This window comes from Paroedura picta, chromosome 13 (genome assembly GCF_049243985.1).
Source record: "Paroedura picta isolate Pp20150507F chromosome 13, Ppicta_v3.0, whole genome shotgun sequence".
Classification (NCBI taxonomy): domain Eukaryota; kingdom Metazoa; phylum Chordata; class Lepidosauria; order Squamata; family Gekkonidae; genus Paroedura; species Paroedura picta.
This window is the reverse complement of record NC_135381.1, coordinates 46,526,518-46,551,930: the sequence shown is the minus strand read 5'-3', so window position 1 is coordinate 46,551,930 and position 25,413 is coordinate 46,526,518. Positions and strand designations below refer to the sequence as shown.

The window sequence follows — 25,413 nt, the reverse complement described above, 5'->3', positions numbered from 1 at the left end:
GCAGCGGTAAAAAAGGCAAATGCCATTTTGGGCTGTATCAACAGAGGCATCACATCAAAATCACAAGATGTCATAGTCCCATTGTATACGGCACTGGTCAGACCATACCTGGAGTACTGTGTGCAGTTCTGGAGGCCTCACTTCAAGAAGGACGTAGATAAAATTGAAAGGGTACAGAGGAGAGTGACGAAGATGATCTGGGGCCAAGGGACCGAGCCCTATGAAGATAGGTTGAGGGACTTGGGAATGTTCAGCCTGGAGAAAAGGAGGTTGAGAGGGGACATGATAGCCCTCTTTAAGTATTTGAAAGGTTGTCACTTAGAGGAGGGCAGGATGCTGTTTCTGCTGGCTGCAAAGGAGAGGACACGCAGTAATGGGTTTAAACTTCAAGTACAACGATATAGGCTAGATATCAGGAAAAAGTTTTTCACAGTCAGAGTAGTTCAGCAGTGGAATAGGCTGCCTAAGGAGGTGGTGAGCTCCCCCTCACTGGCAATCTTCAAGAAAAGGTTGGATACACACTTTTCTTGGATGCTTTAGGATGCTTAGGGCTGATCCTGCGTTGAGCAGGGGGTTGGACTAGATGGCCTGTATGGCCCCTTCCAACTCTATGATTCTATGATTCTATGATTCTATGCCCCCTTCAAGGATCGCTGCCTTGTTGTGGCAAGGGGGCTTGCGTAGTTCAGTGAAGCTATGAGCTATACCGTGCAGGGCCACCCCATGGCCCTGCAGGGCCATGACGGACAGGTCATAGCTGAGAGCTCTGACAAAAGGTGATCCACTGGAGAAGGAAATGGCAATCCACTCCATTATCTTTGCCATGAAAACTCTATGGACAGTTACAATAGGCATAACGATATGATGCCGGAAGATGAGCCCCTCAGGTCGGAAGGTGTCCAATATGCTACTGGGGATGAGCAGACGGCTAGTATGAGTAGCGCCAGAATGAATGAAGCGACTGGGCCAAAGCCAAAAGGACGCTCAGTTGTGGAAGTAACTGGTGGCGAAAAGACAGTCCGATGCTGTAAAGATTTTTATTCCATAGGAACCTGGAACGTCAGATCCATGAATCAAGGCAAGCTGGACGTGGTCAAACAAGAAATGACAAGACTGAACATTGACATTTTAGGAATCAGTGAACTAAAATGGACAGGAATGGGTGAATTTAATTCAGATGACCATCAGGTATACTACTGTGGACAAGAATCTCGCAGAAGAAATGGAGTAGCCTTCATAATCAATAAGAGAGTAGGAAAAGCAGTCTTGGGATACAATCCCCAAAATGACAGAATGATCTCAGTTCGAATCCAAGGCAAACCATTCAACATCACAGTGATCCAGGTCTATGCCCCAGCCACTGCTGCTGAAGAGGATGAAGTTGATCAGTTCTATGAAGCCCTACAACACCTTCTAGAAGCAACGCCAAAAAATGATGTGCTTATCATCATGGGGGATTGGAATGCTAAAGTAGGAAGCCAAAAGATAACCGGGATAACAGGCAAGTTTGGCCATGGAGTACAAAATGAAGCAGGGCACAGGCTGGTAGAATTTTGTCAAGAGAATACAATGGTCATAGCAAACACTCTTTTCCAACAACCCAAGAGACGACTCTACACATGGACATCACCAGACGGTCAACACAGAAATCAGATTGACTATGTGCTCTGCAGCCAAAGATGGAAAAGTTCTATCCAGTCAATAAAAACAAGACCAGGAGCTGATTGTGGTTCAGATCATGAGCTTCTTGTTGCAAAATTTAGGCTTAAATTGAAGAAAGTAGGGAAAAGCACTAGGCCACTCAGGTATGAACTAAATCATATCCCCGATGAATACACAGTAGAGGTGACAAATAGATTTAAGGAATTAGATCTGATAGACAGAGTGCCTGAAGAACTATGGACGGAGGTTCGCAACATTGTACAAGAGGTAGCAACTAAAACCATCCCAAAGAAAAAGAAATGCAAGAAATCAAAATGGCTGTCTGAGGAAGCTTTACAAATAGCTAAGGAGAGAAGGGAAGTGAAAGGCAAGGGAGAAAGAGAAAGATACACCCAATTGAATGCAGAATTCCAGAGAAAAGCTAGAAGAGATAAGAATGCCTTCTTAAATGAACAGTGCAAACAAATAGAAGAAAACAATAGAATGGGGAGGACCAGAGATCTTTTCAAAAAAATTGGAGATATGAAGAGAACGTTTCATGCAAAGTTGGGTATGATAAGGGACCAAAATGGTAGGGACCTCACAGAAGCAGAAGAGATTAAACAAAGGTGGCAAAATTATACAGAACAACTATACAAGAACGAGCTTAACATCCCTGATGACCACAGTGGGGTAGTTACTGACCTGGAGCCAGACATCCTGGAATGTGAAGTCAAATGGGCCTTAGGAAGTCTGAGCAACAATAAAGCTAGTGGTGGTGACAGCATTCCAGTTGAACTATTCAAAATCTTAAAGGACGATGCAGTAAAAGTGCTACACTCAATATGCCAGCAAATTTGGAAAACTCAACAATGGCCACAGGATTGGAAAAGGTCAGTTTACATTCCAATCCCAAAGAAGGGCAATGCCAAAGAATGTTCAAACTACCGCACCATTGCACTCATTTCTCATGCTAGCAAAGTTATGCTCAAAATCCTACAAGCTAGGCTCCAGCAATATGTGGACCGAGAACTTCCAGAAGTACAGGCAGGATTTCAAAGAGGCAGAGGAACTAGAGATCAAATTGCCAACATACACTGGATCATGGAGAAAGCTAGGGAGTACCAGAAGAACGTCTACTTCTGCTTCATTGACTATGCTAAACTTTGATTGTGTTGAGCACAACAAATTGTGGCAAGTTCTTAAAGAGATGGGAATACCAGAGCATCTTATTTGTCTCTTGAGAAATTTATATGCAGGTCAAGAAGCAACAGTGAGAACTGAACATGGAATCACTGACTGGTTCAAAATTGAGAAAGGAGTTCGGCAAGGCTGTATACTGTCGCCTTGCCTATTTAACTTGTATGCAGAGCACATCATGAGAAATGCGGAATTAGAGGAGTCACAAATTGGGATCAAGATTGCAGGGAGAAATATCAACAACCTCAGATATGTAGATGATACCACTCTAATGGCAGAAAGTGAAGAGTGAACTAAAGTGAACTAAAGAGCCTGTTGATGCGGGTGAAGGAGGAGAGTGCAAAAGTTGGCTTGAAACTCAACATCAAGAAAACAAAGATCATGGCATCCGGCCCTCTCAATTCCTGGCAAATAGATGGGGAAGAAATGGAGATAGTGACAGATTTTATTTTCCTGGGCTCCAAGATCACTGCAGATGGGGACTGCAGCAAAGAAATTAAAAGACGCTTGCTCCTGGGGAGGAAAGCTATGGCAAATCTAGACAGCATCCTAAAAAGCAGAGACATCACCCTGCCAACAAAAGTGCGTTTAGTCAAGGCTATGGTCTTCCCAGTTGCAATGTTTGGCTGCGAAAGTTGGACCATAAGGAAGGCCGAGCGTCAAAGAATTGAGGCTTTTGAACTCTGGTGCTGGAGAAGACTCTTGCGAGTCCCTTGGACTGCAAGGCGAACAAACCGGTCAGTCCTAGAGGAGATCAACCCTGACTGCTCTTTAGAAGGCCAGATCCTGAAGATGAAACTCAAATACTTTGGCCACCTCATGAGAAGGAAGGACTCCCTGGAGAAGAGCCTAATGCTGGGAGCGATCGAGGGCAAAAGAAGAAGGGGACGACAGAGAATGAGGTGGCTGGATGGAGTCACTGAAGCAGTAGGTGCAAACTTAAATGGACTCCGGGGAATGGTAGAGGACAGGAAGGCCTGGAGGATCATTGTTCATGGGGTCGCGATGGGTCGGACACGACTTCGCACATAACAACAACAATGATTCTATGATTCTAGGACTGACCAGCTTGTTCGCCTTGCAGTCCAAGGGACTCGCAAGAGTCTTCTCCAGCACCGAAGTTCAAAAGCCTCAAATCTTTGACCCTCGGCCTTCCTTATGGTCCAACTTTCACAGCCATACATTGCAACTGGGAAAACCATAGCCTTGACTAAACACACTTTTGTTGGCAGGGTGATGTCTCTGCTTTTTAGGATGCTGTCTACATTTGCCATAGCTTTCCTCCCCAGCAGCAAGCCCCTTTTAATTTCTTTGCTGCAGTCCCCATCTGCAGTGATCTTGGAGCCCAGGAAAATAAAATCTGCCACTACCTCCATTTCTTCCCCATCTATTTGCCAGGAATTGAGAGGGCCGGATGCCATGATCTTTGTTTTCTTGATGTTGAGTTTCAACCAACTTTTGCACTCTCCTCCTTCACCCGCATCAACAGGCTCTTTAGTTCCTCTTCGCTTTCTGCCATTAGAGTGGTATCATCTGCATATCTGAGGTTGTTGATATTTCTCCCTGCAATCTTGATCCCAATATGTGACTCATCTAACCCCGCCTTTCTCATGATGTGCTCTGCATACAAGTTAAATAGGCAAGGCGACAGTATACAGCCTTGCCGAACTCCTTTCTCAATTTTCAACCAACTGAAAAAGCCAGACTGTAAATCACGCAAATAAATGACTACATAACCATGTGCATTTTGAGCTTTGTTGTAGCATCTCTGCAAAGAGAAAAGCACACTAGCAGGCAGCAAACAGCTCTGTAGGAGAGCAATAACTGGAGCAGTTCCTGGCCTTCCTTGGAGAAAAAATGAATGTATGTATTCTCAGAGCAGGTAAGAGGGACAGCCTTCAAAGTGTCAAAACAGACAGATTAAATTAAGGTGTTATTGAATGCAAATGTGGCTTGATCTACCTTCTTGCACACACAGGAAAACATTAACCCTCTGGGAACATTAAAGGCCCTCTCCCGGCCACCACAGAGTGTCCTTTGGTGATGTAATGTAGGATCCAACTCACAGTGATGACTGCGGCTGCGACAAAGACCGACTCATGGTCCACTTGCACTTTGTCTCCAGAGTTGAGTTTCTCCTTCAGCTCTTTGCATATCTTGGCGTTGGCTGAGCGCCTGAAGATGCCCCTTGTGGAGGGACCTTCGTGGTAGAGGAGCTGCAGAATATCCTAGGGAAGAGAAGGCCACCTGATGAATATTAACCAAAGATGGTTCTTGGCCTTGATGTCCATTTCCAACATTTCACTTTAGTTCTCACAACTGACGTACTTTATCACACCTCCGAGACAAGACCTTCAAGGAAACACAGATGGTGTAAAACGACAAGTCTTCGGCCTCCTAATGTATGTGGTCCTTTTATTAATGTAAGCCACAGGATAACGTCATTCCTACCATTTGGCAAGGAGATTCATGTTCTTTGTGATGAGAATACAACTCTGGAATTCCCCCCCCCACACACACACACACACGCACACACACACACACCCGGCAATGCAGTGGTCCTGAAGGAGAGGAAGTGGATGTACAACCTGTGCACTGTGCACATGCTGGGACCTTCTACTCACAAAGTTCCCAGTCTCATCCTTGCCCTTCACTTTCACAATCAATGCTGTGGGGGAGATTTTGGCCAGGGGAAACACGTCATTTGCATCCTCCAGGCAGCTTTACAATCCACTTCCTTTACTTCTAGCTTTGCACTGGAGCAGAGGAGAATGCAAGAATCCGCACTGCAGATGTGCTCACAGGCCCACTGGGTGTGAATGCCACTCTGCCTGCCTCATCACTGGCCCACTACGGTAGCCACCTCCCACCCCGTGGACCTGGTCCTAGTGCTCACCTGGGATCACAGCTCAGTTCCATGTTTTCTTATAACGTTATTTAGGCATACCCCTTTGTGCATGGGCAGCATCATATCGGCTGTCTGACCTTGGGTGCTAGCAATGGCTATCAACAGCAGAGAGAGAGGAGAGGTGAGCAACTGGCAAAGGGAAAGCAGCAACTTGGCCAGAAAGGAATCCCAAGACAGAGAGGCTCAAAGACATCACGGAAATATCGCATGGCTCCAAAGCCATGTTAAGATCTACGTGTCAAGAATCCCACATTACCATGATCGGCTTGGGAAGGCTTCCATCCGGACACACAGATGTTAGGGACAGACCAAAGAGCTTTCGTGGGGTGGTTGGGGACTGTGATGCTGGGCTGCCCGTTGGGGTGCTGGTACTTCGACGGAGAGCCCAATCAATCAAAGATTTCTTCCTCTTAGTGAGTTTCTGGAAAGTTTCTGAAAGAAAAAAGGGCCTTTAGGTTTCCAGATGCTCTTCCTGGAAGAAATCTCCATTAGATGTAATATCAGATGTCACTTGATGACCAGTAGGACCCTGGGAGAGGCTTCCGTGTTTAGGAGACAGGAACCTTTGAGTCTCCTCCCTCCCTTCAAATAAGCCTTTCCTCACTTGATCCGTCCCCTCATGCTGCCAACTGCAAATGAGAAGAACTTCTGCAAATGAACCAGTCTTAATATTTTATCCCGATGCCTGTCTTTCCATTTCCCTCGTACTTAAATCAATCAAGCCTAGAATGGCATCTTACATTGTCAAGTTGTTTTTCCAGATTTTGGCTGATGCTTCTGGACACTGAGATGATGCTTTCCCATCAGAGATGATCAGGAAAATAAAGGTTAAACAATTCTCCTCTTGCTTAGGGCTTTCCAGAGCATCATTTTGGCCTTAGAAAGAGCAGTCAGGAGTGCTCCTCCTCAATCGAGGTTTACTGAACGATTCTGCTTCCAGGTTCTATTAGGCTCAGCTGAGAGTCCAGTGACATAAACTTAAGCTGCAATCCTGAACATATTTATTTTGGATCCCAGAGGACTCACTCCTGAGCAAATATGCTTGAGACAGGGCATGAATCTTCCTACTCACATCAAACTCCACAAGACCCAAGGGGAGCAAAGTTGAGTTTATTAAAATAAAGGGTAAAACAATACAACACTGAAGCCAATAACCCAGCCAATTTTCAGCATGTGATGCTTCATGGCTTTCCTCCAAATCAAGGGGGCTGGACAATGCTCATTGTGGAAGAAGAAAGTGCTTGATCATACCCCCAATACATGTATGTAAATGTGTATGTGTGTACACACACATATTCACACACAGAAACCCAAAATTAGAGGCTAAACAATTATGGGGGAAAGAATTCTCAATTAAATTTTGTCACACAAATCTGCATTAAATTCCTGTCCGCCTTTTCCCACCAAGCTATTTCATGGGTGCTGTTGGTGCATATATATATTGTGTGCATATACTTAATTTGACAAGATGCTATTGCCTTAAAAGTCACCAACATAATAGAAACAAATTAAGTTTTTCCTAAGTAGCAAACTAAAATCCTGCAGTCACAATCTGTTCAAAAGCCAGGCGGCTGAATATGAATTTGGAAATTCTGCAGTGTGTATGCTTTAGCAAAGAATGTTTAAAAACGGTTCTCTATGGCAACCACTCCTGACCTGGCTGGTTCAGGCAAGCCCAATCTTGCCACATGTTGGAAGCGAAGCAAGGTCAGCCCCAGTTCTTCCTGGCACGGGAGGCCAGCATCATCACACAGACACCGGCCAGGGCAGACCACCTGGGGACTTGCCTTGCCTTCAGACTCCTGCCTACAGGTTGACTTAAGATGGCAGGAACTTGATGGTGCTTTCTACCGCCCCCCCCCCCCAGCAGCAATGGCATACTAAACAACAGGTAGTACATCACAATTCCAACATGACTTTGTACCTCTTTGCAGCTGCACTGGCACATGAGGCTTGGGTTTTAGTATGAACTGACATTGCCTGTCCCTGGGCAGCTGATCCAGGAGGAAAGTTTCGTTTTCATCCGCTAGATGCATGTTGGTTCCCTGGAGGTGGTCCAGAGAGTCTCGGAGACAGCCAAGAATAATGCTGAAGGGATGCTCGTGGCCTGTTTCCACAACACACAAGAGGGACATTCAACAAGGAACCTAGGTTCAGAAAGTCCAACTTTCAAGACAGACCTTGAACTTGCAAAAGGTTATTGGAATTATGACCAGCCTTTTATACATATCTGTTCTTAGATAGAGATGGGAAGCGGTGGGGCCAGGCAGCCCCAGTCTCCTCAGCCATTGATCATTCAACTGTTGCATCCCAGAATACATTTCTTACCAGTCAGAGCCAATCTACCCATTGACAGCTTGCATCCCAATCCAAGGCCAGGTCTCTATTTCAAACCATTCTGGTTTCCCCATGCACTGCTCATTCTGCACAGTTGCTCAAAAGGCCAGGCAATCAATTGTTCCTAGAGAAAACTTACCTTCACTGCATTTCAAATGACATTTTCCAGAGCGCAGCCAGAAAAACACTCTTTCATGCCAGCAAGGCAGTGATCAACGGTGGATTTTGTAAGAACAGTACCCTGAAATATGCTGCACAGGGCATATGGTAATTCATATTGTATTTTGACAGAATTTTTCCTGGCCTTTCATCGATGCTGTTCTTGTTTACTGTACAGTGCTAAAGACCACTGGGGAACCATGGGGAACCTTGAAGGGTAGAATCATAGAATCCTAGAATCATAGAGTTGGAAGGGACCTCATGGGCCATCTAGTCCAACCCCCTGCACTATGCCAGATAAGTATTTAATGAGACTAAAAGCTACTGCAAGCTACCAGGACAGCTTTTCTTGGAGATGACAGGCAACCTGCTTCATAACACGCCTGCTCCTGTGCTCTAGGACAGTGGTCCCCAACCATTCCGAGGCTGGGGACCGGCAGGGCATCGGGCCGCGCCCACGGGCCGTGCCCGCACATCGGGCCGCGCCCGCGCCACGCCCGCGCGGGCCATGCCCGCACATCGGGCCGCGCCCGCGCATCGGGCCGTGCCCGCACGATGCGCGGCCCGGCCCTGATTCCCTCTCCCCGCCCTCCCGCAGTAAGAAGCTTCCCGGGCCACAAGCTTGCGGCCTGGGAAGTTTTTTACTGCAGGGGGGGGCGGGGAGAGGGAGCCGCGGCCTGGCACCATGGCCTTCGCGGCCCGGCGCCGGGCCGCAGCCCGCAGGTTGGGGACCACTGCTCTAGGACCATCCTTTTATTATTCCTCAAGGAGGAATCTGCACCAAACCATCCAACACAACTTTTCATTTCCAGGTGATCCAAGGTTCAGGAATCAACATTCCCAAACACTAGGATAAGAATGGAAAAAGCAGAAGAGGTCCCTTCCCACTCCAGGATTCCATGAGAGACTGGGTCATGGAATCACAGAATAACAGAGTTGGAGGGACCTCCTGGGTCATCTAGTCCAACCCCCTGCACTATGCAGGACACTCACATCCCTCTCGCTCATCGACTGTACCCTGCGACCCCCTTGAGCCTTCACAGAATCAGACTCTCCGTCAGATGTCTATCCAGCCTCTATTTAAAAATTTCCAAAGATGGAGAACCCACCACCTCCCGAGGAAGCCTGTTCACTGAGAAACCACTCTAACTGTCAGGAACTTCTTGCAGATGTTTAGATGGAATTTCTTTTGAATTAATTTCATCCTATTCATTCTGGTCTGTCCCTCTGGGGCAAGAGAGAACAACTCTACTCCATCCTCTATATGACACCCTTTTAAATACTTGAAGATGGTTATCAGATCCCCTCTCAGTCGTCTCCTCTCCAGGCTAAACAGACCAAGCTCCCCCAACCTTTCCTCATAAGTTTTGGTCTCCAAACCCCTCACCATCTTTGTTGCTCTCCTCTGGACATGTTCCAGTTTGTCTGCATCCCTCTTCAACTGGGGTGCCCCAAACTGAACACAGGACTCCAAGTGAGGCCGAACCAGAGCAGAGTAAAGCGGTACCATCACCTCCCATGATCTGGACACTGATGGGTGCTGAATGAGTTAACATAACACAGAGATACTCAATACCAGTCTTAGATACCTGAGTGAAACCCCAGAGTCTGCAGGGATTAAGATCTGGAGATAGCTCTGGTCAGGGTGTACTCTTCCGGGCAACCAGAGAGGTCAAAGGCTGTGATCAGTGTGTGTAATGAAGACTAGCTAGGAAAAGAATGCATAAGCAAAATGTACTGAATAAAGCCTGGGGTCTGGAGAAGCCCCGGGAAGAGAAAGAAGGAAGAGAAGAAGATTCCTTTTCCTCCAGATACCGGTGTCATGTGTGTCCTTTCATCCCTACAGACACGATACTCCGTTTGATACAGCCCAAAATCCCATTTGCCTCTTTAGCCAATGAGTCACATTGCTGACTCATGTTCAATGTATGGTCTACTAAGACTCCTAGATCCTTTTCACACATGCTACTGCCAAGACAAGCCTCCCCCATCCGATATTGGTGTATTTGGTTTTTCCTACCTAAATGCAGAACTTTACATTTGTCCCTATTGAACTTCATTTTATTCAGAGGTTGTTTATCTTATAGCGGAGCATCTTGGAAGAGTCCCGAGAGAGAAGTGACTATCCCTCAGCTAAGGAATGGGAGGCAGAAATAGCTGCTAAGTAAACTTTTGATAGGAGAAACAGCCAAGCCTTTAAAATAATTAGGTATTCCAATACGAATAGCATGGAACAAGTAATAGGAGCAGTACCTATTGGGAGGGGCCATGAGGAGAAACTTCTCCTTTTGAGATTGTAGGAGACAACCTCGAGGAGTTCAAAATGAGGGCAGCTTCTGGCTCAGAGAATATTCTCTCTTCTGGCGTCAGTCACCCGGCAGCACCAGAGTCTCAGCACCAGACATGATGGTGGAGCACATACTCACTCCGTGAAATTGCCCTTTGACCTCCAAGGTAGGACCTGAAACCCAACCTGATCAGGAAAAGATAACCAGGATACAGTGTGTGCTCTCTCTGATCATTTGGCTGCGCCCTCTCTACTAAGGGGAAAGAAGCATAGAGCAGAGTATACGTCCAAATTATTTGAAAAGGTTCTTCCAGAGAAAGTGGACCTAAGTTAAATCTCGAACAGAAAAGGGAAGATTTTTCCTGTCCTCTTTGTTGGCCCACCCTTGGCTTCATCTGCGTTCCTTCAGCTGTGAGGGAAGCTGGAGCCGGATGAGTAAAAAGAAATCCCTCCTGTTGGACTCCATACATATGCTACGCCCTAAGAGAAGTATAAGGGACGGAGGAAGGTTTCTCCCAAACGGATTTAGCCATATCCAAGGTATCCCTGAAGGGGGTAAAGCGATAATCAAAGTGGTATCAGGGAAGACGGCCTGGGATCTTATCCTGTGGCTGTGTCAGTGGAAGTAACATGAATGTCCAAGGACTGGACCATTCTCACCAATCTGTAAACAGAAATAAAACAGTAAGGGGTAGGAGGGAGGAGAAAGGGGCGGAGCCTGTCCATGATAAAAACTCAGAGCGGCCAATCAGGAGCCGCGAAGCCCCTGGGCCTGCCAGAAGGCAGCGGGAAGCTCCTCGGCCGCCCGGAGGCTTCTGCCGGGCCCTGGGACAGCCTTGCCGTGTCTTAGACGCAGTGGGGCTGCCCCTGGGCCTGCCAGAATCCCACTGGAAACTGCCCGGCCGGCCGCTGGCTTCTGGGACAGCCTCCAGAGCCGGCCACCACCACACCCTTCTGCCAGGCCGATGGACAGCATTGCAGCATCCTGGACATGCCGAGGCTGCTCCTGGGCCCGCCAGAAGGCTGCGGGAACCTGCGCTGCTGCAAGGAGGCTTCTGCCGGGCCCTGGAACAGCCTCACCGATTATCGACGCGGCAGGGCTGTCCCTGGGCACACCAGAAGCCTGCTGGAGACTGAGCGCCCGGCCGGAGGCTTCTGGAGTGCCCAGGGACAGCCCCACCGCGTTGTGGATGTGCCAGGGCAGTCCCTGGGCCCGCCAGAAGCCCGGAGGAGCCTGCGCGGCCACCCAACAGCCCGGCCTTCTGCCCGGCCCAGGGACAGCCTTGCCGCATCGTGCCCCCCCAGAAGGCCCCTGGAAGCTGCGGACCCGACTGGCCCCAGACCTCCGCAGACCATCAGGTAAGCTGCCAGGGGGGACCTCCTCTGTCCCTTCCCCTTGCCCCTTCTCCCCTTTCAAGGCCCATTTTTATAAATGGGCTTTGAAACTAGTTGTCCCAATAAAGTTGGAGATCATCATGAGGTGAAAACTGGAACAAGGTCTGTGACAGAGTCATTGATCTGGAGACTAGCTATGGACTGGCACACCTCCTCTTCTTTGGATCCAAAGATGATGATTTTACTACTACTACTACTACTACTACTACTAAATTTATATACTGCCCTTCCATACTGACTCAAGAAAGTATACATCAATAGAAATAACAGTCATATAAATTAATCAATATAAAAAACCATTAAAATTACATCTCACAATTAGAATGCCATTCACCATTGTTGGAAGGTGCTTAAAGTCCTTTTGTAATGCACTAAGAGTCCAGATATAAAGGAATCTGCACCCAGGTCATCCACCTCAGAGTTTGAAGCTAACCATGGTTACTGTTAAATTCAGCTCAAGTAACTCCCACCAAAGTTCGTGCTGAAGAGGGAAGGTGAGCGGTGAGGTGGGAGGCAAGGCCTCACGTGAGCCTAAGAGGCATCCAACCCTAACGTTAATCCAGCCTCTCAGCCATTAGTAGGAAAACGTTATTGCTCGAGACGGTTCTGTGAGGAATGGGAGGCTGGGAAATAAAAACCAGATTTTACAAACTCTCCATCATCCACACTTCCCTGAGCTTCATCATCAAAAATTCAGTCCTGGCCTGATTCCCGTTTGATTCGAAAGCCACTCCCAAAATAGGATACTGTTAGCGTGTCAAATGTAATAATAGAAGTGGCTATGAAATATCATGAGAAAGGTCGAAAAGACAGGCTCTTTTCCAAATAAATGCCCCACCTAATTTAAATCCAGCATTTGAACATACATCATCTTCCTTCTAAAGCCAGTGATGCAAAATAGGAAAACATTTTCGCTCAAGCCAGTTTGAAGATTCAATAATATACTAGGGTTGGGGCCTTGAATGTTAACTATAAACTTTTATTTCCAGTTCTGGTGTTTCTATAACTCAACCTTATGATTCCAGATCTCAAATCCTATTTACTATGTTTCATGCAAGCAACATTCCCATGTTCTTATATGCCCTACAGATATTTTTTCTTCAGCGGGTAAATGTAACCAGTACATTAATGGACCTCATTTAGAATAATACCCTGAGGGGTTACTCTTTTACAGTGTGATCTCAACAATCTTAGAAAGGAATAACTCAGCATAGGATTGCGTGGTTACTGTTCTAACAAAATAAAACAAGCACCTTAAGAATGAAAAAAAATGCCAACTTGAGTTTTTGTGAGCTCCCCCTTTTCAGACACTAACATCTGAAGAAGATTTTTGCGAGTCCCTTGGACTGCAAGGCGAACAAACCGGTCAGTCCTAGAGGAGATCAGCCCTGACTGTTCCTTAGAATAGCGATCCCCAACCTGTGGGCTGCGGACCACATGTGGTCCTTCAACTAATTGGAGGTGGGCCCTGAAGGACGCCTTCTCTCCCCCCCCCCCCAGCCCTTTACTTCATCCCCCCCCGGTCCTTTACAACACACTTCATTGTTGTGGCATGTCTGTATCTTATTTTGAAGGGATGTTTAAACATTACCATAGCGATCAGAGAGCGTTAGGGCAGTGGTTGAGAGCAGAGGAGTAAACTACCCCCCCCCCACCGGGCCTCAGTAAAAGGCGTTGAGTGGTCCCCGGTGAGTGGTCCCCGGCGTTGAGTGGTCCCCGGTGATAAAAAGGTTGGGGACCACTGCCTTAGAAGGCTAGATCCTGAAGATGAAATACTTTGGCCACCTCATGAGAAGGAAGGACTCCCTGGAGAAGAGCCTAATGCTGGGAGTGATTGAGGGCAAAAGAAGAAGGGGACGACAGAGAATGAGGTGGCTGGATGGAGCCACTGAAGCAGCAGGTGCAAACTTAAATGGACTCCAGGGAATGGTAGAGGACAGGAAGGCCTGGAGGGTCATTGTCCATTGGGTTTGCGATGGGTCGGACACGACTTCGCACCTAACAACAACAACAACATCTGAAGAAGCTGACTCACAAAAACTCACACTGGAATAAATGTGGTTAGTATTTAAGGTGCCACTGGACTTCTGTTTATCTGAGCATCTAGAATACACTGTTGATGCATTTTGATGCATGTGTGAGAGACTGTGGACTTTGTGTGCATGAAGCCAGGGGTGTGGCTCCTCAGGGTCTCCAGTTAGACCGTTTATGCACTGGAGGTTTCATGCCGGGCTGCAGGCTGGAGTTTTAGTCGTGGCAGGTTGCTCTATGCCTTCCTGCACCCACACGGGGCAGCATTTGGCCTGGTGCACCTCATCCAGCCTCGATTTGTGCTCCTGCATGGGAGCTGGGGCAGTAAAGTTCCCAGTGCATAATCGGTCTTAGTGAACTTTTTGGTATGCAGGTGAGAAAAAGCTAAAATTGTGCAGAATCCAGAGGAGGCTATTAAGAACGTCCTAAGGAAGCCAAAAATAAAAAGCTACTCATTTGCCCTGGGAGTTCTCTGCTGCCATGGTTCTAACAAGAGGCTTTGCAAGTAGATTCTGTTTCTTCAGGGATGTCTCTGTGGCCAGTGAAAGCTGCTTATTTAAACAGGCAGAGACAGCAGCTTGCAGACTGAAAATATCAAATATTTTTTGGCAAGAAATCTGGCTAATCTCTGACTTGGCCTGAGCTCAGATGCGCTTGGACTTTGCTATTCACAGCTTTCACCAAGTTATCGGGAAAGAAAGACCCCTCTGTTTGGATTTCTTATACCATTATCCCCATCTAAAATGCTCTCCAGGGAGCTGCTATCTGCCCTGCTGGGATAAACTAGCAGATACCCATATTTGTATGGACAATATCCCAAAATATTCAATGGTGGCTCTCCAAGGCAATTTGAGATCAGCAAAATTGCTGGGGGGGATAGGAATGAAACCCCCTTCCCCAACTTCATACCACAGCATCCACCCACAGTGAAACATACATCTGATAGCTGAATTCATTGTGTCCTGCCAAATTTTGCCCTTAGTGGTTGCTCTTTCAGAGCCATGAAACTATCTTCAGGCATTTCCAGAAAAAAATTCCACTGAACAGGTTAATTCTCCCCTGGCCAAAGCCATGTACTTCAGAAGAAGGATCACATGACTTTTAGCTTCTTCTGGTTCATTCTGTTGCCATGCATCATGGACTTCATAGTCTTCAGGCTACATGCACAGTACTTGTGTTTGGAGCCTACAAATGTATTGCTTTGTGGATTTTGTAGTCTCAAGGCTTTATAAAGAATAAAGGGCTTCTTAAAAGAATGCAGGATGGTTTTTGCTGAAAGCAGAGGAGTCCACTGTCTCTCCCCTTAGCAGATTGACTCATTTCTCAGCAAATTCCATCTGTGCAGAATTCAACAATAAATCTTCCGAGTCTGCCCAACGTTCCTTTAAGGCCTTGTTTTTGGAATCACAGCAGAGATGCATACAAATAGTGGCAAGAATCCAACTTATGTACATTTCTAATTCAGTTCCACTCTAACCCCTTCTAAGTCTTCATCGGAAACTTTCTAAAGCATTATACTGAAAGCAGATATTGCATTTCAACTACTCTTCTCTGATGCATTAACAGTGACAGTTTTACCTCTTATCTGACAAATGTTGCCGGTAAACCTCTATGGGTTTTTATTTGAAGGCCCATTGGAGTCTGGGATGTTGTAATAGTTCTCACCCCTCTCTCAAGACCAACTTCCTGAATGATCAAAGAAATAATGCCTTTGTTCCCCGGAAGTGAATGGCTTAGTCAATCCAGTGGGTTTCCCTACTATTGCCTGAGCCCTTACCAATAAGCGGGTACGCAGGATCATCCCTTCCTGGTATTGCCCAGAGGTGATAGTCACTTGGCCGGCCCTGTGGGTTAAGAAATGAAAAATGGGCTCGTCACTGTGCAACGGGGTCATGCTCTGAAGAAAAGGAAAGCAGCCCACCCGCACAGAGTGCCCAAAACAATGGGAGGAGCCTCAGCTGAGCAGGCCGGCATTCAGGAAGTGCACAGCTGCAAACCTCATGGCAACCAGATGACAGTCCCGTGAGCCTCCAGAGGAAGGGAAACAGTTTGGCATAGGAAAAAGATAGAGGGCAAAGCTTTTCTGAAGCCATGAATGAGGCTCAAAGAGAATCCTAGCCAAATAACATTTCAGGAGCATATATTATATAATAGAAGCATAAGAGCACAGTGCAGTCACTTCCAGAACACACAGAGAGTGTGCAGTGTGAGATGTGCTCATGTGCCGTTTGAAACGAACAATTCCGAACACTCTCCTTTCTCTTGTGGTTTCTTAATTTAAAGATTTAAGCCCTTGTGAAGGAATGCAGCGCTCTGAAAACAGATATCTGAAATAGAAATGTAAGAGACTTTTTAGGGCAGATGCCTGAGGCGGGAGGAGCCTTCAGGTTCTTATTTTGGGGAGATAAGAAGCACTCTTCTCTTGCTCAGAGGGAGCCATCCATATTGTGGGCAGGCGAGTTGTGATGAATGACTGTAAGCATCTCGGGGGGAGTGAGAAGGGTGCGGAGTTCTGCCTGCTACATCTTCAGCCTCCAGTGGCATAACTTACTCTTGAGGAAATTGTCTGCTATGAGCAGCAGAAGCAGCCCAAAAGTGTTACCGACCTCACCTTGGTCTCCTGCCCCGTGCCCTCACTTCTTGGTCCTGGCATTAAGCAAGCAGGAAGAAGGAAGGAGCAAAGAGGAAAAGATAATGAACAGCTGGCACAGGAATGAGTTCATTCAGCAGGGACAGGACGAGAGTCCTCTTGCTATTCCCACAGTGATCCCTGGAAGGCAACTGAGTAAAGATTTGAGGGAGCATTTCCCCTTACATCTCCACTGCGGAAAGGGACCGAATCCGAAAAAGGTGTGGCAGGGGGTGTATTTCTAAGGCCGTACTACCTCAACCTGCCCCCTGGAACTGCAGGCCTACCTGGTATATCTCGCTTACACTTACCAGAAGCCCCAGGCTTTGGGTCGTCTTCTTGATGATGTGGCCTGCTGTCTCCGTGCTGGATATGCTTATCGTGGTGCTCTAGACATGGAGGAAAAGGCACATTTCAGAGCAACTGCAGGGCAGGCAGAGCAATCTCATATTGGCACGGAACACTCCCTGGGGCCACACCAATGTTGCAAAGGTGGATGTGACCGCATGTTTAAGAAATACATTTAAAATTGTTCAGTGAATTATGCAAACATCATGAATTCCCTGTCACCACACTCCGCCCTTCCTTTTGGATGGTTCACCACAGAAGTCCCCAATGTGCTCCTGATGGGTGCAGTGACACACCCCAACACCAATGGGGTTTGCAGTTTTTTTCCTCTATCTGTATTCATTGGTTTGGCCCCAATAGGCCACCCAAAATGCTAGGATTCTTCAAAAAACCCAGATCCTAATTCCTCGATACAATGGGCTTTGCCCCTAGTTTTACTATAACAACTTGTCTGCTTTGAGTTCCAAAGGGTGTGATCACCTCGTAAACATCTGCTATGTTACCACACCTCTCGCACGCAATCCCCCACTGCTAAAGATACTAAAGACACTGCTAGAGATGTCTTGGGACACATGTGTGTGTGTTTCTGGTAACAGGCCGGGACCAGGAACAACTGGGACCCCTCCTCCAGCCAACGCTATGCCATCTTATGAACTCCCTCCCTGTGATAATTGACTTCAGATAGGGAAGGAATGGGGATTATGCCACTTCTTGTGTTTTATGCTATTTAGGGCTTTCTGACTGGTTTTTATTGGGGGGTTTATTCTGTTTTATGTGACCCGCCATGAGTCCATGGAGAGTGGAGGGATATAAACGGAAGGAAGGAAGGAAGGAAGGAAGGAAGGAAGGAAGGAAGGAAGGAAGGAAGGAAGGAAGGAAGGAAGGAAGGAAGGAAGGAAGGAAGGACAACTAATGTCCAGGAGAGACCTGGCCAACACAAGCTCCAGATTTGCCCCACAAAACAATTTGATTTCATCTATGACAACCCTTTTGGTTTTCGCCAAGGTGCAGAACAAAGTGTGCTGGCCGTATCCATGACAACTGGAAGGGTTTATACTAAAACCTATTTGTGAGAAAGAAAGAGATATTTCTCTTGGAGACTTATAGGTGGAGTCTCATAACTATGAAACCGTTACTGTGAAGCAGGGCTGACTTTATTCTGGAGTTGTCCATGAATGGCTCGGTCTGTGCAGCAAAACACACCCCTGCCCTTCACACCCCTCTTGGGAGCAATGAGCACCTCTGTGGCCATCTCAGTTTGGCTCACAATTCAAAACAGCGGCTGTTCCGGGGTGTGTCCTGGATCCTTTGACTACCTTCTATTCATTTGGAGGATTTCTTGAATTCCATGTTACTCACAGAGGAGCTGCTGTCTCCATCCATCAGCAGGATCTGCATGAATAAACTTTTCGGACCTTCATTTCGCTTCATTTCATTACTGTGCCTGTAATTCAGAAGGATATCATAAGGGAAAAAATCCCGTTCTGCAACACATCAGTTTCCATGAAAAAAGAATAAATAATAGATCATGTTGCAATTAATAGAACAAGCCAGTTTGGTGTAGTGGTTAGGAGTGCGGACTTCTAATCTGGCATGCCAGGTTCGATTCTGCACTCCCCCACATGCAGCCAGCTGGGTGACCTTGGGCTCGCCACGGCACTGATAAAACTGTTCTGACCGGGCAGTGATATCAGGGCTCTCTCAGCCTCACCCACCCCACAGGGTGTCTGTTGTGGGGAGAGGAAAGGGAAGGCGAATGTAAGCCGCTTTGAGACTCCTTCGGGTAGAGAAAAGCGGCATCTAAGAACCAACTCTTCTTCTTCAGTAATATCAGGGCTCTCTCAGCCTCCCCTCACAGGGTGTCTGTTGTGGGGAGAGGAAGGGAAGGCGACTGTAAGCCGCTTTGAGACTCCTTTGGGTAGAAAAAAGCGGCATATAAGAATCAACTCTTCTTCTTCTTCTCAACTATGATTATAGAAAAGAGAGGAGACCAGAAAATATTGCATTATTTCAGTAGAGAAAAGAAAAACCTTTTGGAATTCAGTTGGTTTTTGCACAAAGAATTGACATTTTTTTTAAAGTTCTGGAGCAGAGAAATCTGCAGACAGGAGCATCTGAGGGCTTAACAGAACCACCCAACGCCTTCCAAGGAGGAGGTTCCCTCTAGCCCACTGAGGGGGACCACAGGTGTGGAAGACATTCTAGTTCAGGGGTAGTCAAACTGCACCCCTCCAGATGTCCATGGACTACAATTTCCATGAGCCCCTGTCAGCATTCACTGGCAGGGGCTCATGGGAATTGTAGTCCATGGACATCTGGAGGGGCGCAGTTTGACTACCCCTGTTCTAGACACTGCGTGGCACCTGTTGGTGCCGGCTGAGACAGAGGGAAGAAGATGGTATCTCTTACCACAGCAGTGATGACAGCCATCTTTCTTTCGTTTCAGGCGAGCTGGGGGACGAGAAGCAGACGCTGAGGTCAGATAGAGGGGCTTTGGCGGATCACACAGTTCTGGATCACACAGTTGAAACTATGTCACAATCCCCGACAAGGCCAGAAACAAAGTAGTCCTTTCCTGGTTTTATTCCATTTTAATTCTATTTTAATAAAAAGAAACATTATCCTTAAACTCTAGCTTTGCTGAGCTAAATTTCGGGCAGGAGTGGAGGAGATTCCGATACTGGGAAACTCTGTGATTCAATGAGTCTTCGCCTTTTCCTGCAATGATTTTTAATCAATACTTTCTCTCCTCCTCGCCTCACATTTCCTAGAAGCCATTTCCCTGGCAGCATCTTAAATGACGTGAGGGAAACGGCACCGAGACCGGCTTGCATAAACATGTTGGCTGTAAAAGTGAAGGTCAAGGACTTCATTCGTTCCGGCAAGAATCCTGCACGAACAGCCCAGTCAAATGGAAGGCAGATCCGCAAAAGAGACCGAACAGCCACACAGAATCTTGTTTCCGATGCTGTTACTAGGCATGGATTGTTTTCACAATGATAGACGCTTTTCTTAAATGCAGCTTCAGTTCCAAAGGGCTGCACTCGGGTAAGGTTAGGATGGTTCATGGTGGAATCGGGACCATGCACTATTCAGAGATTTGGGTGGACACCAACCTTTCAAATACTTAAAGAGGGCTATCATGTCCCCTCTCAACCTCCTTTTCTCCAGGCTGAACATTCCCAAGCCCCTCAACCTATCTTCATAGGGCTTGGTCCCTTGGCCCCAGATCATCCTTGTTGCTCTCCTCTGTACCCTTTCAATTTTATCTACGTCCTTCTTGAAGTGAGGCCTCCAGAACTGCACACAGTACTCCAGGTGTGGTCTGACCAGTGCCGTATACAATGGGACTAGGACATCTTGTGATTTTGATGTGATGCCCTTGTTGATACAGCCCAAAATGGCATTTGCCTTTTTTACCGCTGCATCACACTGCCTGCTCATGTTTAGTTTACAATCCACAAATACCCCAAGGTCTCGTTCACACACAGTGTTACCTAGAAGTGTATCCCCCATCCAGTAGGCATGCTTTTCTTTTTTCTGACCCAGATGCAGAACTTTACACTTATTTTTATTAAATTGCATCTTGTTCTCATTTGCCCATTTTTCCATCCCATCAGATCTTGGAAGCCAAGCAGGGCTGATCCAGGCTAATTTTTGGATGGGTGACCTCCAAGGATTTAGGTGGAGTTCCTCCAGGGAACCCGCAGGTTCAAAGGGGTTGGGGACTCCTCTTGTTCGGGAAAAGCTTCTCATCCTCCAAAACAGGGATCATCAATCCCCGGTCTGCGGCCCGGTGCTGGGCTGCAAAGGCCACGGTACCGGGCCGCCGGCAGCCACTCCTGCCTCCCTCCGCCTGCAGCGAGAAGGAAGGGAAGATGCAGATGCAGCCGCCGGCATGCCGGTGATGCAAACGCGCATGTGCGTTAACGCCCTCTGGTGGCGAAAATGGGCACACGCAGTTGCCGTGCATGTGCATTACCGCCACCTGGTGGCGAAAACGTGCATGCACAGCAACTGCGCATGCGCGTTTTCACAGCACCCGGGCCGTCGGCTCTCCCCTCACCTCGGAGGCGGTCCCTGACCTGAGAAAGGTTGGGGACCGCTACTCCAAAAGTTTAAGGTGGCCATTATGCCTTCTAAAGGTGAAATGAAGGCCATCCCTGTCTGCATTCTGCCACATGAGGCTCTCTTCCTTGGGCACACGGGGGGGGGGGGGAGGCATCCTATGGTGGAGTGAGGGAGGACTGATGACAATTTAGCATTACCTGAAAGTCACAATGAAGTTGCTGGTGGGCCAGCCGAGCACAAAGGAGCTCTCGGGGCTTATCTTTCTCTCCGACACTTCGCCGAGGCAGGAGCCCACCCACACCTCGCTCAGCCGCACCTGCTTCTTCATCTTCAAGCTGGAGGAAGACCTGCAGGTCGAGAAGCAGCAATTTATGCTCACAGTGGAGAGGTGCAGCATGAGTCATGTGTGCTTTGTGTGTTTCTCTGTGATGATCCCGGACACAGATCTCCTTCACATCAGCTGAATTATGAGCACCAATGAGGAAGTTGGGTTATTCACATTCATGTTTCATGCCATGGATGCGTACATGGAAGGAGTTCTCTCTATTCTGTCCTTACTGGTGCCCCAAGGATTCCCGGAGCTGTATTATTTCCCCAGACAAGACAATAATGGACCATTTACAATACTGCACCAATACGGAAGGCAGCCAAAATTTAAGGCTGGGTTGCACCAGTCAAGGATGGTGGTCTTCAATTTTGCATAAATGGACATTCACCTGCTATAACCAGCATCAGCAGGTTAGATGTGAACAAGTTCTAAAAGAACGAGCAGAGTCCTCCAAAGGAAGTCGGAAGGGAGGGTAAAAAAGGCAAAATCCCTTCACGAGGCTCAGAAGTTACTGAAAACAGCAGCAACTTAGGCTCACATGGAGGATGACAACTTGATTCATGTGCAGAGCCAAAGAACCCGTGAAGGATGAGAACGACCCAGCTATGGAGGAGCAAGGCCTACGGAGGAAGAATCCGTCTGGCTTTCCTTAAAAAGGCCCCGCTGGCCTATGGCCCGGGGAATGAGGTCCACGCTCACACTTACTTTGACTTGGCCACAATGAGTCTGTCGCTGAAGAGGAACAAGTGGCGCTCCTGAGTCTGCAGGCCCACAGTCAGCTGCACGCGCTCGTCCAGGAGGAACGTGGAGTCTGGGCTCCCAAAGGCCCCCGCAGGCAGGCCATGGTCAGGAGGGGACAAGGGGAGGATAATTTCCCTGGTGGAAAAGAAACGAGTGGAGTCAATCCCAGGACACTCCTTTGCTTCTCCAAGGAATTCCTGCAGCTAACTATAACTTCTCACCCAAAGAAAAGTATAAAAGGCCCAAACGCAAATACAGAAACAGGCCTTAGATTTGCTGCCCAGCCAGGCTGGTTGTGGAGTTTCCGGGGATCCTAGCTTTTCTGAATGCCAGAGAACTGAACTTCAAAATGCAGACATTTTTGACTCCTGCAATACACCTGGCCATCATCGCTAGTGGAGACTCACTTTGTCTGCTTTGCATTCATTTGGGCTGCCTCTTTAGCTTGACTGAGGAAACATACAGACTAATCCAACAGCGGGAGGCAGGTGGGCTGAAACCTCAGACTGGACACAGGCCGTTCCGTGGTTTGCCTGAGCCCCTGCGCTCTCTCTCTCTCTCTCTCTCTCTCTCTCTCTCTCTCTCTCTCTCTCTGCCCTTCCACCCTCCAAGAAAGGTCTCCTACTCCCTTAAACAAAAATGCTCACCCTCTCTTGCTGCCCCTTTCATCTGGAACTCCCTCCCAGAATACCCTTGGGATACTCCAGTTCAGCCAAGGGCTGGCCACCAATGCCAGACAGGAGGAGACCACGCAAGCAGTGCCATGTCACTTCCAGCAAAGACCCAAAAGTGAAACCATGGGGTAAAAAATAAAATCTCCCCTGCCCATATTCGGCTGCTAGATGAGGTGCTTCCTGCCCAGCTGTTCATTGCGCAGCAGAGGAAAAAATGGAGGAGGGTGGTTTACATGGCAGGAGCACAGCATCACTTCTGGTCTGAACCTGGAAGAGACATCATGGTGTCAGCATGATGCTCTAGGATACCCACAGAATTCAGAGGAGAGCCTAAGAGCCCGATGCCAACCCAGTGACATCCCTTCCAGACTTAGGCCAGAAAAGATGTCTTGCCAACCTGCAATCCCCCCTCCACCTCCTCCCTTTCCCACAAGGGGCGCCCTCCCCTCTCCCATCAACCCAGGGGAGAATTCTGAAATAGCTGGGCCCTCTTCCCCCCAAAGTCCAGTTTATTGGGCTACTGGGCTGGGAAATGGGGTCTTTCTCAACTGTTTATTTCACCCTCCTCATTCTTCCTGGGGCTCCAGCTTGCATGCATAAATTAATAATGTGCAATATCATGAGTGCAATTCTAGGTGGGATGCCATAGTGGTGTTCTTTTTCTTTTATGGTCACAGCAGAAAAGATGCCCTGAGGTCCAGCCATGACCCGGTGCAAACGTCAAGGGCCAGGCCTTCTCCACGTGTCTCTCGGGGGCCAGTAGGGGGCCTTCCCTGCATCCAAATAAAGCCAAGCCTGTCAGCACTGGGCAGAGAGAAGGGCCTCGTGGGGTTTGCAGCCTGCCCATTTCAAAACTCTGGAACCTGCACAAGCTCCTTGCCCAGGCAGGACAGTTACACAGGGCATTACATGAAAAACTGTGCTCTCTTAAAAGGTTGTTTGGCTCTAATTGTAAATCATTTAAAGTTTTTATCTCGGGATTAAGGAAATATTTATTTCAATTAAATAAACTGTCAGGCGATATTATATATGAGGATGATTTTGGAACCCAACAGAAACAGAGAACAGTCTTCCCTTTTCTGTCATCGCGTTCCAGGGCAGAGAGAAAAATCTGAGCTTTTATTAAAAACAAGAAGTAACCACATTGGCCCTGGGCTTCCCAAGAACTTTAAAAGAAACAATCAACCTGCAGCATGAGAGTAGAGAAATGCAATGACAGACCAGCTCTGAAAGTCTGTTGCCTTGGAAGAGCTTTGGAGACGTACAGGTGCCTACTCTGGGTTGGGAAATTGTGGGTGAAGGAGGGCAGCATTTGGGTAAGGGAACAACCTCAGCATGCTACAGGGCCATGGAGCAAGGGTGGCCAAACTGTGACTCTCCAGAGCTGGCAGGGACTCATGGGAATTGTAGTCCATGGACCTCTGGAGAGCCATAGTTTGATCACCCCTACCATAGTCTACCCCCAAAGCAGCCATTTTCTCCCAACCCTCCCCAGACTCCACCCTTCCCAAGCTCTGCCCTCTGACCTCCAAGAATTTCCCAGGACACAGCAACATGAAGATATCCCATAAATGTGTAGCACAATATCTTGCTAGAATAACAGAATTATCAGTCCTTTGGGTTCAATTGCCTTTCACAAAAATATAAGGGAATAAAAATGGTAAGATTAGTGATTAATTGCAGATGCTTTCCCAGTTGTGAAAAGAAGTAATTAAAAGATACCTGTTGCTAGGCAAGGGACTCATGGTAATTGTAGCTGTTTGTAGCTGTCCATGGACAGCTGGAGAACCACAGTTTGGCCACCCCAGCAGAGGAGGAGAAAAAAGTGCCACTGAGCACTCATGGCGGCCCCCAGTCCTGGGGTGTTCCGGGCAAGAGAGGAGGCAGAGGGGGTTGCCATGGCCTGCCTCTGTATGGAGAACTCAGACTTCCTTGGCGGTCTCCCCTCCAAGTACGAATCAGGGCCAAACCTATTTATCTCCCAGGCTTGGACAAGTTGTCCATTAGGTAGCATAATAGATAAATATAATATACATTAAACAGAAGCGTTAAAAGAGGAGCAATCGCAAACTTATAAAATGATTGTTTTGAAGGTCCTGAAGGCCATATTCCAATTTTGGGACTAATTCTAGGCAATAAAATATGTCTCCTCCTGGTTTATGCAGCCTACTTGTTAAGATCTGTTTCTCCAAGCCCCCATTGTCAGAGAGGCTGGTGACAACCAGAGTGGGGTATTTTTTGTGGTGGTTCCTCAACTCTGCTAGACCCTCTTCCTTGAATTTGTTCTGGCACTCACTTTACTTTCCTTTAAGCCCCTGGCTAAAAATAAACCACACTTCTTTTTACCTAAGCTTTCAACTAGGGTTTTTTAAATGGTCTGCTTCTGTTTTATAGACTTTTAAAACTTGTATGCTGCTTATGTCCCATTCATGGATGTTAATAGCTTGTTTAGTGCAGATTTTCATTGTTACGTTGCCTGGAGCAGGACTCTGAAGAGACAGGATGGAAGCATTCTAAATAAGCAGAGAGGCGACACCAACACTCCACGCGGAGCATATTTATCTGCTTACCTGGATTTGGTCTTGCCGAGAGCTCTGCTGATGGCCGAGGTGGATCGCCGCCTTTGCACGATGGGCTTCATCATCTGTGAGAGGAGAGGATAAG

The 25,413-nt window shown here is 47.5% G+C and overlaps 1 protein-coding gene across 2 annotated transcripts in view; it reads right to left on the bottom strand.

Moving 5' to 3' along the window:
* The window catches only part of LOC143822333 (uncharacterized), a 57,134-nt gene that overhangs the window by 11,415 nt on the left and 20,306 nt on the right, over nt 1-25,413 (bottom strand). For both annotated transcript variants that reach the window (XM_077307336.1, XM_077307337.1), the window contains 10 exons: nt 25,320-25,393; nt 22,040-22,210; nt 21,204-21,353; nt 19,345-19,386; nt 18,295-18,379; nt 16,899-16,976; nt 15,736-15,802; nt 7,674-7,856; nt 6,006-6,181; nt 4,908-5,069 (listed from right to left, as the gene is read on the bottom strand). In XM_077307336.1, coding sequence (XP_077163451.1) covers nt 4,908-5,069; nt 6,006-6,181; nt 7,674-7,856; nt 15,736-15,802; nt 16,899-16,976; nt 18,295-18,379; nt 19,345-19,386; nt 21,204-21,353; nt 22,040-22,210; nt 25,320-25,393 — 1,188 coding nt within the window. The remainder of the gene's footprint in view (nt 1-4,907; nt 5,070-6,005; nt 6,182-7,673; nt 7,857-15,735; nt 15,803-16,898; nt 16,977-18,294; nt 18,380-19,344; nt 19,387-21,203; nt 21,354-22,039; nt 22,211-25,319; nt 25,394-25,413) is intronic.